At 58.7% G+C, this 13,609-nt stretch overlaps 1 protein-coding gene across 1 annotated transcript; it reads left to right on the top strand.

Moving 5' to 3' along the window:
* Positions 1 to 699: 699 nt before the first annotated feature.
* Positions 700 to 6,101, top strand: LOC123747465 (mucin-2-like; the record flags this gene model as incomplete). Its single annotated transcript, XM_069321079.1, has 3 exons — positions 700 to 1,754; positions 3,048 to 4,232; positions 4,379 to 6,101. Coding segments are annotated over 3 exons (3,963 nt in total), but the record flags the coding sequence as incomplete, so codon positions are not given.
* Positions 6,102 to 13,609: the final 7,508 nt, after the last annotated feature.

The raw sequence follows: 13,609 nt of genomic DNA, 5'->3' as shown, positions 1-13,609 counted from the left end.
CACGGGTCACAAGTGATAGTGTCATGGGTCACAAGTGATGGTGTCATGGGTCACAGGTGATGGTGTCATGGGTCACAGGTGATTGTGTCACGGGTCACAGGTGATAGTGTCACGGGTCACAGGTGATAGTGTCATGGGTCACAAGTGATGGTGTCACGGGTCACAAGTGATAGTGTCATGGGTCACAGGTGATAGTGTCATGGGTCACAAGTGATAGTGTCATGGGTCACAGGTAACAGTGTCATGGGTCACAGGTAATAGTGTCATGGGTCACAGGTAATAGTGTCATGGGTCACAGGTGATGGTGTCATGGGTCACAAGTGATGGTGTCATGGGTCACAAGTGATGGTGTCACGGGTCACAGGTGATAGTGTCACGGGTCACAAGTGATAGTGTCATGGGTCACAGGTGATGGTGTCATGGGTCACAAGTGATGGTGTCACGGGTCACAGGTGATGGTGTCATGGGTCACAAGTGATGGTGTCACGGGTCACAGGTGATAGTGTCACGGGTCACAAGTGATAGTGTCCGACTAGCCTGTTAACGTCAGGGGTTTAAGCAAATTTTCGCAGAATTACTGGATTAGCCGCTACAGTTGAGCGGTGGGCGGCCGTGCGTCGGGCGAAGTCGTGTTTACACATTATATTGTGTTTGCTGCCAAGGCCATTTGTATCTGTTTACTTTTTGTGTGTTGAGCAGATTCATAGCGTGAGGGGCTTAACCGGCGCCGCGTTCACTCTCGACCGGCGCCGCGTTCACTCTCGACCGGCGCCGCGCTCACTCTCGACCTGCGCCGCGTTCACTCTCGACCTGCGCCGCGTTCACTCTCGACTGGCGCCGCGTTCACTCTCGACCGGCGCCGCGCTCACTCTCGACCTGCGCCGCGTTCACTCTCGACCTGCGCCGCGTTCACTCTCGACTGGCGCCGCGTTCACTCTCGACTGGCGCCGCGCTCACTCTCGACCTGCGCCGCGTTCACTCTCGACCTGCGCCGCGCTCACTCTCGACCTGCGCCGCGTTCACTCTCGACCGGCGCCGCGTTCACTCTCGATCTGCGTCGCGTTCACTCTCGACCGGCGTCGCGTTCACTCTCGACCGGCGTCGCGTTCACTCTCGACCTGCGCCGCGTTCACTCTCGACCGGCGCCGCGCTCACTCTCGACTGGCGCCGCGCTCACTCTCGACCGGCGCCACCCTCACTCTCGATCTGCGTCGCGTTCACTCTCGACCGGCGTCGCGTTCACTCTCGACCGGCGCCGCGCTCACTCTCGACCTGCGCCGCGTTCACTCTCGACCTGCGCCGCGTTCACTCTCGACCTGCGCCGCGTTCACTCTCGACCGGCGCCGCGCTCACTCTCGACCGGCGCCGCGCTCACTCTCGACCTGCGCCGCGTTCACTCTCGACCGGCGCCGCGCTCACTCTCGACTGGCGCCGCGCTCACTCTGGACCGGCGCCGCGCTCACTCTGGACCGGCGCCACCCTCACTCTCGATCTGCGTCGCGTTCACTCTCGACCGGCGTCGCGTTCAATCTCGACCGGCGTCGCGTTCACTCTCGACCGGCGTCGCGTTCACTCTCGACCGGCGTCGCGTTCACTCTCGACCGGCGTCACGTTCACTCTCGACCGGCGTCACGTTCACTCTCGACCGGCGCCGCGTTCACTCTCGACCGGCGCCGCGTTCACTCTCGACCGGCGCCGCGTTCACTCTCGACCGGCGCCGCGTTCACTCTCGACCGGCTGTATATTTACCCTCAGTACGTTTTAATATATATAATTATTTCCAGAAGGCACCGTCTATTTAGTGACCACTTCGCGGGAAAGGAAGCCGGCGGCTTGTCAGATGTGTTCGTCTAGTTCACCCAAATCCAACGATCGTTTGACCGTTATCTTGACATTTTCATGGTAACGCCCCTCAAAAGCCTAATTGAGATGAGACATAGAATGTTATCTTCTTATCTTGAGATGATTTCGGGGCTTTAGTGTCCCCGCGGCCCGGTCCTCGACCAGGCCTCCACCCCCAGGAAGCAGCCCGTGACAGCTGACTAACTCCCAGGTACCTATTTACTGCTAGGTAACAGGGGCATTCAGGGTGAAAGAAACTTTGCCCATTTGTTTCTGCCTGGTGGACTGGTGAATCGAACCCGCGCCACAGAATTACGAGTCCTGCGCGCTATCCACCAGGCTACCAGGCCCCGTAGTGGTAAGTGCCCCGATGTGGTAGTGTTGTGATGCCTCACAATTACCTTCATAACACAAGGGCCGCCTCTTCAACCTTTGTTTACATTCAACGAAAATTTACACTTACAACGCCCGAAAAACGGCCGTTGATCGACTCCCGGCTGCTGCATTGTTTATGTACTACACGTGGTCGCGTGACGTCAGCGTAATGTTTATGTACTACACGTGCTCGCGTGACGTCAGCGTAATGTTCATGTACTACACGTGGTCGCGTGACGTCAGCGTAATGTTCATGTACTACACGTGGTCGCGTGACGTCAGTGTACACCCAGCGGTCAATGCAGGTACACGACTCAGTCCTCACAAATAATGCAGCTTGTCCTCATAACCAATAGCCAAATGCTCGTTAATTCAGCTGTCACGTCCGCTGTTTATGGCTCGAAAATTGCTATTCTCCAACAATGCTTAGCTCTTTTTTCCTATGTTCGAATCGCACCTCTTTAAACTCTTCATCAACATCAATTCATCAACAATTCTTCAAACTCAGCTGTAAATACAATTACCAACAGAACCTAAACATCTAACGTAACCTACGTCTAATTATACATAAAATTATAATAAATTTGAGAAGAAAATAATTTTGAATACTTTCTACGTTACAATTTATGTATAAGTCTTCGAAGTCGCCTCCTGCTTGGAGGAGGATAGGCTGAGGACAGTTGATGTAGAGGGATACTCGCCTCTCACTGGAACTCTAATGGTGAGGATTACTGCGTGCTACGATGATCCAGTGGGTAGTGGAATGTGGCTAGTGAAGTCCATCTTCAGGCAAAGGATAGGGGACAGACTAAGAGTGTACCATTCTGTAGTGATGGTAATCATTCTCAAGCTTTGCTCGTCCAAACTGTGGCTGACATCAAAGACGCAGTCGTGCCCAGACCACTGTCCCCAGACCACCGTGCCCAGACCATTGTCCCCAGACCACCGTCCCCAGACCATTGTCCCCAGACCACCGTGCCCAGACCATTGTCCCCAGACCACCGTGCCCAGACCATTGTCCCCAGACCACCGTCCCCAGACCACCGTCCCCAGACCATTGTCCCCAGACCACCGTGCCCAGACCATTGTCCCCAGACCACCGTGCCCAGACCATTGTCCCCAGACCACCGTGCCCAGACCATTGTCCCCAGACCACCGTCACCAGACCACCGTCCCCACACCACCGTCCCAGACCACCGTCACCAGACCACCGTCACCAGACCACCGTCACCAGACCACCGTCCCCAGACCACCGTCACCAGACCACCGTCCCCAGACCACCGTCACCAGACCACCGTCCCCAGACCACCGTCCCAGACCACCGTCCCCAGACCACCGTCCCCAGACCACCGTCCCCAGACCACCGTCCCAGACCACCGTCCCCAGACCACCGTCCCCAGACCACCGTCCCCAGACCACCGTGCCCAGACCACCGTGCCCAGACCACAGTGCCCAGACCACCGTCACCAGACCACCGTGCCCAGACCACCGTCACCAGACCACCGTCCCAGACCACCGTGCCCAGACCACCGTCACCAGACCACCGTCCCCAGACCACCGTCCCAGACCACCGTGCCCAGACCACCGTCCCCAGACCACCGTCCCCAGACCACCGTGCCCAGACCACCGTCCCCAGACCACCGTCCCCAGACCACCGTGCCCAGACCACCGTCCCCAGACCACCGTCCCCAGACCACCGTGCCCAGACCACCGTCACCAGACCACCGTCCCCAGACCACCGTCCCAGACCACCGTGCCCAGACCACCGTCCCCAGACCACCGTCCCAGACCACCGTGCCCAGACCACCGTGCCCAGACCACCGTCCCCAGACCACCGTCCCAGACCACCGTCCCCAGACCACCGTCACCAGACCACCGTCCCAGACCACCGTCCCCAGACCACCGTCCCCAGACCACCGTGCCCAGACCACAGTGCCCAGACCACCGTCACCAGACCACCGTGCCCAGACCACCGTCCCAGACCACAGTGCCCAGACCACCGTCACCAGACCACCGTGCCCAGACCACCGTCCCCAGACCACCGTCCCAGACCACCGTCACCAGACCACCGTCCCCAGACCACCGTCCCAGACCACCGTCCCCAGACCACCGTCCCCAGACCACCGTGCCCAGACCACCGTCACCAGACCACCGTGCCCAGACCACCGTCACCAGACCACCGTGCCCAGACCACCGTCCCAGACCACCGTGCCCAGACCACCGTCCCAGACCACCGTGCCCAGACCACCGTGCCCAGACCACCGTCACCAGACCACCGTGCCCAGACCACCGTCCCAGACCACCGTGCCCAGACCACCGTGCCCAGACCACCGTCCCCAGACCACCGTCACCAGACCACCGTGCCCAGACCACCGTCCCAGACCACCGTGCCCAGACCACCGTGCCCAGACCACCGTCACCAGACCACCGTGCCCAGACCACCGTCCCAGACCACCGTGCCCAGACCACCGTGCCCAGACAACCGTCCCAGACCACCGTGCCCAGACCACCGTGCCCAGACCACCGTGCCCAGACCACCGTCCCAGACCACCGTGCCCAGACCACCGTGCCCAGATCACCGTCCCAGACCACCGTGCCCAGACCACCGTCCCAGACCACCGTGCCCAGACCACCGTCCCAGACCACCGTCCCAGACCACCGTGCCCACACCACCGTGCCCAGACCACCGTCCCAGACCACCGTGCCCAGACCACCGTGCCCAGACCACCGTCACCAGACCACCGTCCCAGACCTCCGTGCCCACACCACCGTCACCAGACCACCGTGCCCAGACCACCGTCCCCAGACCACCGTGCCCAGACCACCGTGCCCAGACCACCGTCCCCAGACCACCGTCCCAGACCACCGTGCCCAGACCACCGTCACCAGACCACCGTGCCCAGACCACCGTCCCAGACCACCGTGCCCAGACCACCGTCACCAGACCACCGTCACCAGACCACCGTGCCCAGACCACCGTCCCCAGACCACCGTGCCCAGACCACCGTGCCCAGACCACCGTCCCCAGACCACCGTCCCAGACCACCGTGCCCAGACCACCGTCACCAGACCACCGTGCCCAGACCACCGTGCCCAGACCACCGTCCCCAGACCACCGTGCCCAGACCACCGTCCCCAGACCACCGTCCCCAGACCACCGTGCCCAGACCACCGTCCCAGACCACCGTCACCAGACCACCGTCCCAGACCACCGTCCCCAGACCACCGTGCCCAGACCATCGTCCCCAGACCACCGTGCCCAGACCACCGTCCCCAGACCACCGTCCCCAGACCACCGTGCCCAGACCACCGTGCCCAGACCACCGTCCCAGACCACCGTCCCCAGACCACCGTCCCAGACCACCGTTCCAGACCACCGTGCCCAGACCACCGTGCCCAGACCACCGTCCCCAGACCACCGTGCCCAGACCACCGTCCCAGACCACCGTGCCCAGACCACCGTGCCCAGACAACCGTCCCCAGACCACCGTCACCAGACCACCGTCCCAGACCACCGTCCCAGACCACCGTCCCAGACCACCGTGCCCAGAGCACCGTCACCAGACCACCGTCCCCAGACCACCGTCACCAGACCACCGTCCCCAGACCACCGTCCCCAGACCACCGTCACCAGACCACCGTCCCCAGACCACCGTCCCAGACCACCGTGCCCAGACCACCGTCCCAGACCACCGTGCCCAGACCACCGTGCCCAGACCACCGTCCCAGACCACCGTCACCAGACCACCGTCCCCAGACCACCGTGCCCAGACCACCGTCACCAGACCACCGTGCCCAGACCACCGTCACCAGACCACCGTCCCCAGACCACCGTGCCCAGACCACCGGGGGTGTCAACACGTGCCACATACACCCTGGGCTGACGACATGTGGCCGCCCAGTATTACAGTGATGAGTGGAGACTCATCCGTCAACATGAAGAGATATGACGCAGCCAAATAGCAACAGCAGACCAAGTGGACCCGTGTGTTAGCCCTGGCTCCTGTTAGGCCAGTATGGCGTTGTGAACCTTGTGTGGCAATGTGTGGGTTTATGTCTCTGACATTTCATCATAACCCCCCATGTTGTCTGTTTGTGTGGTGGTTATGTGGCTGTCCTGTTGTATGTTGCATCTATGTTGTAGATGCAACATACAACCCACTTTTCCCCCTGTACCTATTTAGAACAAGTAGAGGCTTCAGATGAAATAAAATCTGCCAAACCGTCTGTGTCCAGGCCGGGAATCGAACACATGCCCCTCGCTGGTGAGCCCCGTAGACCACAACACTGCCTGACATTGTCACATACGCTTGTTTACATGCAGGTGCCGCCTACCCACTCCACATACTGGGGTTCCCTGGGTGTGTTGTGCAGGCTCCTGCGTCAGGTCAGGTCTGTGCTGGGGGGTTCCCAGGGGTTACTGAGGCACGGTTGTCCTCCTTGTCCGGTGGCAGACCTGCGGGGACCCGGTGGTCCTTGGTGGACTTATACCGCGCCTCCACGCGATCATTGGTGGATTTTGCGGGAAATTCTCACAAGAAGGTTGGTCACTGTCTCCCTCATCCAGGTCCATACGTCTCAGAGTTTCTGTTTTCCTTTTCCAGCCAAACCAGGAGAGGACAGGGTAGACGAGGTTCCATCTCCTATCCTCCATCCGTGGGGCCGGCTGTGGCCTGAGAAGTTGTTCTCTGGTGTTCCAGGGTAGTGTCTCCTGGGCGTGGTTCAGCGTTACCTGCGGGTAACCTTTGTACCTAAACATCTCCCACAGGTCGTCTACCTGGGGGGTAGATTGTTGCGTACTTGCTGGTTATTCCTTTAAGGCGTAATCCTAGGGAGAAGGGTAATGACTTCTTGGGGCTAGCGGATGGCATGAGTCGACCTTCAAGTATGTGTGAAGGTTCGTAGGTTGGTAATAAGCCTTGTTGTTCAAGTGTCGGGTTGTCTCGTCCACATACACCGCGGTGTCCAGGAAATGTATTGTGGAGTCGTCATAGTCTATTGTAAATTTGATGTTTCTGTGGAGTGTGTTCGCCCAGACAAAGAAACCCTCTATACGTGGGAGTCCGCCTCCCATGACTCCAAAGATACCGTCAATATATCTCTGGTACACTGCCGGGACGTCCTCTCTATGGCATCTGTTCCTCTCAAATACTACACGCATAAAGATAGCACTAGGTACGCTACTGGACGCTGCTAAGGCAGTGGCCTTGGTCTGTGTGTATGACTTACCATAAGCAGCAGTTACTAGACGCCGACCACCAAGCTAAACAGGAATATATCAACAGTTTTAACAGCATCACGCACCAACATCTCCAAGGACTCACTCAGGGACACATATTGCGGACCTGTCGGGTCGCGAACTTTATAGTGATTCTGGGATGTGTGACGGGGGTGGTCTGGGATGTGTGACGGGGGTGGTCTGGGATGTGAGACGGGGGCGGTCTGGGATGTGTGACGGTGGTAGTCTGGGATGTGTGACGGGGTAGTCTGGGATGTGTGACGGGGGTAGTCTGTAATGTGTGACGGGGGTAGTCTGGGATGTGTGACGGGGGTAGTCTGTAATGTGTGACGGGGGTAGTCTGGGATGTGTGACGGGGTAGTCTGGGATGTGTGACGGGGGTAGTCTGTAATGTGTGACGGGGGTAGTCTGAGATGTGTGACGGGGGTGGTCTGGGATGTGTGACGGTGGTAGTCTGGGATGTGTGACGGTGGTAGTCTGGGATGTGTGACGGGGTAGTCTGGGATGTGTGACGGGGGTAGTCTGTAATGTGTGACGGGGGTAGTCTGGGATGTGTGACGGTGGTAGTCTGGGATGTGTGACGGGGGTAGTCTGGGATGTGTGACGGTGGTAGTCTGGGATGTGTGACGGTGGTAGTCTGGGATGTGTGACGGTGGTAGTCTGGGATGTGTAACGGGGGTGGTCTGGGATGTGTGACGGGGTAGTCTGGGATGTATGACGCGGGTGGTCTGGGATGTGTGACGGGGGTGGTCTGGGATGTGTGACGGGGGTGGTCTGGGATGTGTGACGGGGGTAGTCTGGGATGTGTGACGGGGGTGGTCTGGGATGTGTGACGGGGGCGGTCTGGGATGTGTGACGGGGTAGTCTGGGATGTGTGACGGGGGTGGTCTGGGATGTGTGACGGGGGCGGTCTGGGATGTGTGACGGGGGCGGTCTGGGAAGTGTGACGGGGTAGTCTGGGATGTGTGACGGTGGTAGTCTGTAATGTGTGACGGGGGTAGTCTGGGATGTGTGACGGTGGTAGTCTGGGATGTGTGACGGGGGTAGTCTGGGATGTGTGACGGTGGTAGTCTGGGATGTGTGACGGTGGTAGTCTGGGATGTGTGACGGTGGTAGTCTGGGATGTGTAACGGGGGTGGTCTGGGATGTGTGACGGGGTAGTCTGGGATGTATGACGCGGGTGGTCTGGGATGTGTGACGGGGGTGGTCTGGGATGTGTGACGGGGGTGGTCTGAGATGTGTGACGGGGGTAGTCTGGGATGTGTGACGGGGGTGGTCTGGGATGTGTGACGGGGGCGGTCTGGGATGTGTGACGGGGTAGTCTGGGATGTGTGACGGGGGTGGTCTGGGATGTGTGACGGGGGCGGTCTGGGATGTGTGACGGGGGCGGTCTGGGAAGTGTGACGGGGTAGTCTGGGATGTGTGACGGTGGTAGTCTGGGATGTGTGACGGGGTGGTCTGGAATGTGTGACGGGGTAGTCTGGGATGTGTGACGGGGTAGTCTGGGATGTGTGACGGTGGTAGTCTGGGATGTGTGACGGGGTGGTCTGGAATGTGTGACGGGGTAGTCTGGGATGTGTGACGGGGTAGTCTGGGATGTGTGACGGTGGTAGTTTGGGATGTGTGACGGTGGTGGTCTGGTATGTGTGACGGCGGTGGTCTCGGATGTGAGACGGGGGCGGTCTGGGATGTGTGACGGGGTAGGTCTGGGATGTGTGACGGGGTAGTCTGGTATGTGTGACGGGGGTGGTCTGAGATGTGTGACGGGGTGGTCTGGGATGTGTGACTGGGAAGTCTGGGATGTGTGACGGTGGTGGTCTGGTATGTGTGACGGGGTAGTCTGGGATGTGTGACGGGGTAGTCTGGTATGTGTGACGGGGAAGTCTGGTATGTGTGTGACGGGGAAGTCTGGTATGTGTGTGACGGGGTAGTCTGGTATGTGTGACGGGGTAGTCTGGTATGTGTGACGGGGTAGTCTGGGATGTGTGACGGGGTAGTCTGGTATGTGTGACGGGGTAGTCTGGTATGTGTGACGGGGAAGTCTGGTATGTGTGAAGGGGTAGTCTGGTATGTGTGAATGGGTAGTCTGGTATGTGTGACGGGGGTAGTCTGGGATGTGTGACGGTGTAGTCTGGGATGTGTGACGGGGGTGGTCTGGGATGTGTGACGGTGGTAGTCTGGGATGTGTGACGGGGTAGTCTGGTATGTGTGACGGAGTAGTCTGGGATGTGTGACGGGGGTAGTCTGGTATGTGTGACGGGGTAGTCTGTTATGTGTGACGGGGGTAGTCTGGTATGTGTGACGGGGTAGTCTGGTATGTGTGACGGGGTAGTTTGGTATGTGTGACGGTGGTGGTCTGGGATGTGTGACGGTGGTGGTCTGGTATGTGTGACGGGGTAGTCTGGCATGTGTGACGGGGGTAGTCTGGGATGTGTGACGGGGTAGTCTGGGATGTGTGACGGGGGTAGTCTGGGATGTGTGACGGTGTAGTCTGGGATGTGTGACGGTGTAGTCTGGGATGTGTGACGGTGTAGTCTGGGATGTGTGACGGGGGTAGTCTGGGATGTGTGACGGTGTAGTCTGGGATGTGTGACGGTGTAGTCTGGGATGTGTGACGGGGTAGTCTGGGATGTGTGATGGTGGAGGTCTGGGATGTGTGACGGTGTAGTCTGAGATGTGTGACGGGGTAGTCTGGGATGTGTGACGGGGTGGTCTGAGATGTGTGACGGGGTAGTCTGGGATGTGTGACGGGGTAGTCTAAGATGTGTGACGGGGTGGTCTGAGATGTGTGACTGGGTAGTCTGAGATGTGTGACGGGGTAGTGTGGGATGTGTGACGGGGTGGTCTGAGATGTGTGACGGGGTAGTCTGGGATGTGTGACGGGGTAGTCTGGGATGTGTGACGGAGTGGTCTGAGATGTGTGACGGGGTAGTCTGGGATGTGTAACGGGGTAGTCTGAGATGTGTGGCGGGGTAGTCTGGGATGTGTGACGGGGTGGTCTGAGATGTGTGACGGGGTAGTCTGGGATGTGTGACGGGGTAGTCTGGGGTGTGTGACGGGGGTAGTCTGGGATGTGTGACGGTGGTAGTCTGGAATGTGTGACGGTGGTATTCTGGGATGTGTGACGGGGGTGGTCTGGGATGTGTGACGGGGTAGTCTGGGATGTGTGACGGGGGTGGTCTGGGATGTGTGACGGGTCTGGTCTGGGATGTGTGACGGGGGTAGCCTGGGATGTGTGATGGGAGTGGACTGGGATGTGTGACGGGGGTAGTCTGGGATGAGTGACGAGGGTAGTCTGGGATGTGTGACGGGGTGGTCTGGAATGTGTGACGGGGTAGTCTGGGATGTGTGACGGGGTAGTCTGGGATGTGTGACGGGGTAGTCTGGGATGTGTGACGGTGGTAGTCTGGGATGTGTGACGGGGGTGGTCTGGGATGTGTGACGGGGTAGTCTGGGATGTGTGACGGGGGTGGTCTGGGATGTGTGACGGGTCTGGTCTGGGATGTGTGACGGGGGTAGCCTGGGATGTGTGATGGGAGTGGACTGGGATGTGTGACGGGGGTAGTCTGGGATGAGTGACGAGGGTAGTCTGGGATGTGTGACGGGGTGGTCTGGAATGTGTGACGGGGTAGTCTGGGATGTGTGACGGGGTAGTCTGGGATGTGTGACGGTGGTAGTCTGGGATGTGTGACGGTGGTAGTCTGGGATGTGTGACGGTGGTAGTCTGGGATGTGTGACGGTGGTAGTCTGGGATGTGTGACGGTGGTAGTTTGGGATGTGTGACGGTGGTAGTCTGGGATGTGTGACGGTGGTAGTCTGGGATGTGTGACGGGGGTGGTCTGGGATGTGTGACGGGGTAGTCTGGGATGTGTGACGGGGGTGGTCTGGGATGTGTGACGGGGGTGGTCTGGGATGTGTGACGATGGTAGTCTGGGATGTGTGACGGGGGTAGTCTGTAATATGTGACGGGGGTAGTCTGGGATGTGTGACGGGGTAGTCTGGGATGTGTGACGGGGGTAGTCTGGGATGTGTGACGATGGTAGTCTGTAATGTGTGACGGGGGTAGTCTGGGATGTGTGACGGGGGTAGTCTGGGATGTGTGACGGGGGTAGTCTGGGATGTGTGACGGGGGTAGTCTGGGATGTGTGACGGGGGTAGTCTGGGATGTGTGACGGGGATAGTCTGGGATGTGTGACGGGGGTAGTCTGGGATGTGTGACGGGGGTAGTCTGGGATGTGTGACGGGGGTAGTCTGTAATGTGTGACGGGGGTAGTCTGGGATGTGTGACGGGGGTAGTCTGGGATGTGTGACGGGGGTAGTCTGGGATGTGTGACGGGGATAGTCTGGGATGTGTGACGGGGATAGTCTGGGATGTGTGACGGGGATAGTCTGGGATGTGTGACGGGGATAGTCTGGGATGTGTGACGGGGTAGTCTGGGATGTGTGACGGGGGAATCATATGATAAAGTAGTCGTGTAAACAATTATATTCCATAAATTATTTATTAAGAAATTTGATTCATCAAAGTTACTTGCATAATAAATTACACTGAGAAAAATCTAATTAATTAAATCATTGATAAAGGAAATAATTAATTATCTGGCGCTGGTATTTACGTAATAGTTCAGAATTTATCGTAGGTTTTAACTATGCACCAATAGATGGCGCCACTGGTCGTTTCTGCCGTTTTTAAAAATTGCGATGAATGTTGTAAAGCGTTGGTCACTGGAGACCCCTTCCTGCAGTCTGGCTATCTTGAGATTATCTTGAGATGATTTCGGGGCTTTAGTGTCCCCGCGGCCCGGTCCTCGACCCGGCCTCCACCCCCAGGAAGCAGCCCGTGACAGCTGACTAACTCCCAGGTACCTATTTACTGGTAGGTAACAGGTGCATCAGGGTGAAAGAAACTCTGCTCATTTTTTCTCGCCAGCGCCCGGGATCGAACCCGGGACCACAGGTTCTAGCGTCCAGTGTTCTGTCCGCTCAGCCGCTGGCGCTGTTAGATACGGGTTAGTGGCCAGAGGTGAGATATTTCTGCTGGCGAGAAAAGTAATGTTTAGTGCTTAGTTTGGTGAAGTATATTGGCTGACGCAAGCTATGGTTTGGTACAGCCTGTGATCTTGCAACCACGTGCTCACCTGTGGACCCCTTGCAACCACGTGCTCACCTGTGGACCCCCTTGCAACCACGTGCTCACCTGTGGACCCCTTGCAACCACGTGCTCACCTGTGGACCCCTCTTGCAACCACTTGCTCACCTGTGGACCGCCTTGTAACCACATGCTCACCTGTGGACCCCCTTACAACCACGTGCTCACCTGTGGACCCCTCTTGCAACCACGTGTTCACCTGTGGACCCCTCTTGCAACCACGTGTTCACCTGTGGACCCCCTTACAACCACGTGCTCACCTGTGGACCCCCCTCACAACCACGTGCTCACCTGTGGACCCCTCTTGCAACCACGTGCTCACCTGTGGACCCCTTGCAACCACGTGCTCACCTGTGGACCCCTTGCAACCACGTGCTCACCTGTGGACCCCCTTGCAACCACGTGCTCACCTGTGGACCGCCTTGTAACCACATGCTCACCTGTGGACCCCCTTGCAACCACGTGCTCACCTGTGGACTCCCTTGCAACCACGTGCTCACCTGTGGACCCCTTGCAACCACGTGCTCACCTGTGGACCCCTCTTGCAACCACGTGCTCACCTGTGGACCCCCTTGCAACCACGTGCTCACCTGTGGACCCCTTGCAACCACGTGCTCACCTGTGGACCCCTCTTGCAACCACGTGCTCACCTGTGGACCCCCTTGCAACCACGTGCTCACCTGTGGACCGCCTTGCAACCACGTGCTCACCTGTGGACCCCCTTGCAACCACGTGCTCACCTGTGGACCCCCTTGCAACAACGTGCTCACCTGTGGACCGCCTTGTAACCACGTGCTCCCCTGTGGACCCCCCCTTACAACCACGTGCTCACTTGTGGACCCCCTTACAACCACGTGCTCACCTGTGGACCCCCCTTACAACCACGTGCTCACCTGTGGACCGCCTTGCAACCACGTGCTCACTTGTGGACCGCCTTGCAACCACGTGCTCACCTGTGGACCGCCTTGCAACCACGTGCTCACCTGTGGACCCCCTTGCAACCA

This window comes from Procambarus clarkii, unplaced genomic scaffold, assembly GCF_040958095.1.
Source record: "Procambarus clarkii isolate CNS0578487 unplaced genomic scaffold, FALCON_Pclarkii_2.0 HiC_scaffold_2256, whole genome shotgun sequence".
Classification (NCBI taxonomy): domain Eukaryota; kingdom Metazoa; phylum Arthropoda; class Malacostraca; order Decapoda; family Cambaridae; genus Procambarus; species Procambarus clarkii.
Note: the sequence above shows the minus strand (reverse complement) of the source record. Positions and strands in the feature narration are given on the sequence as shown.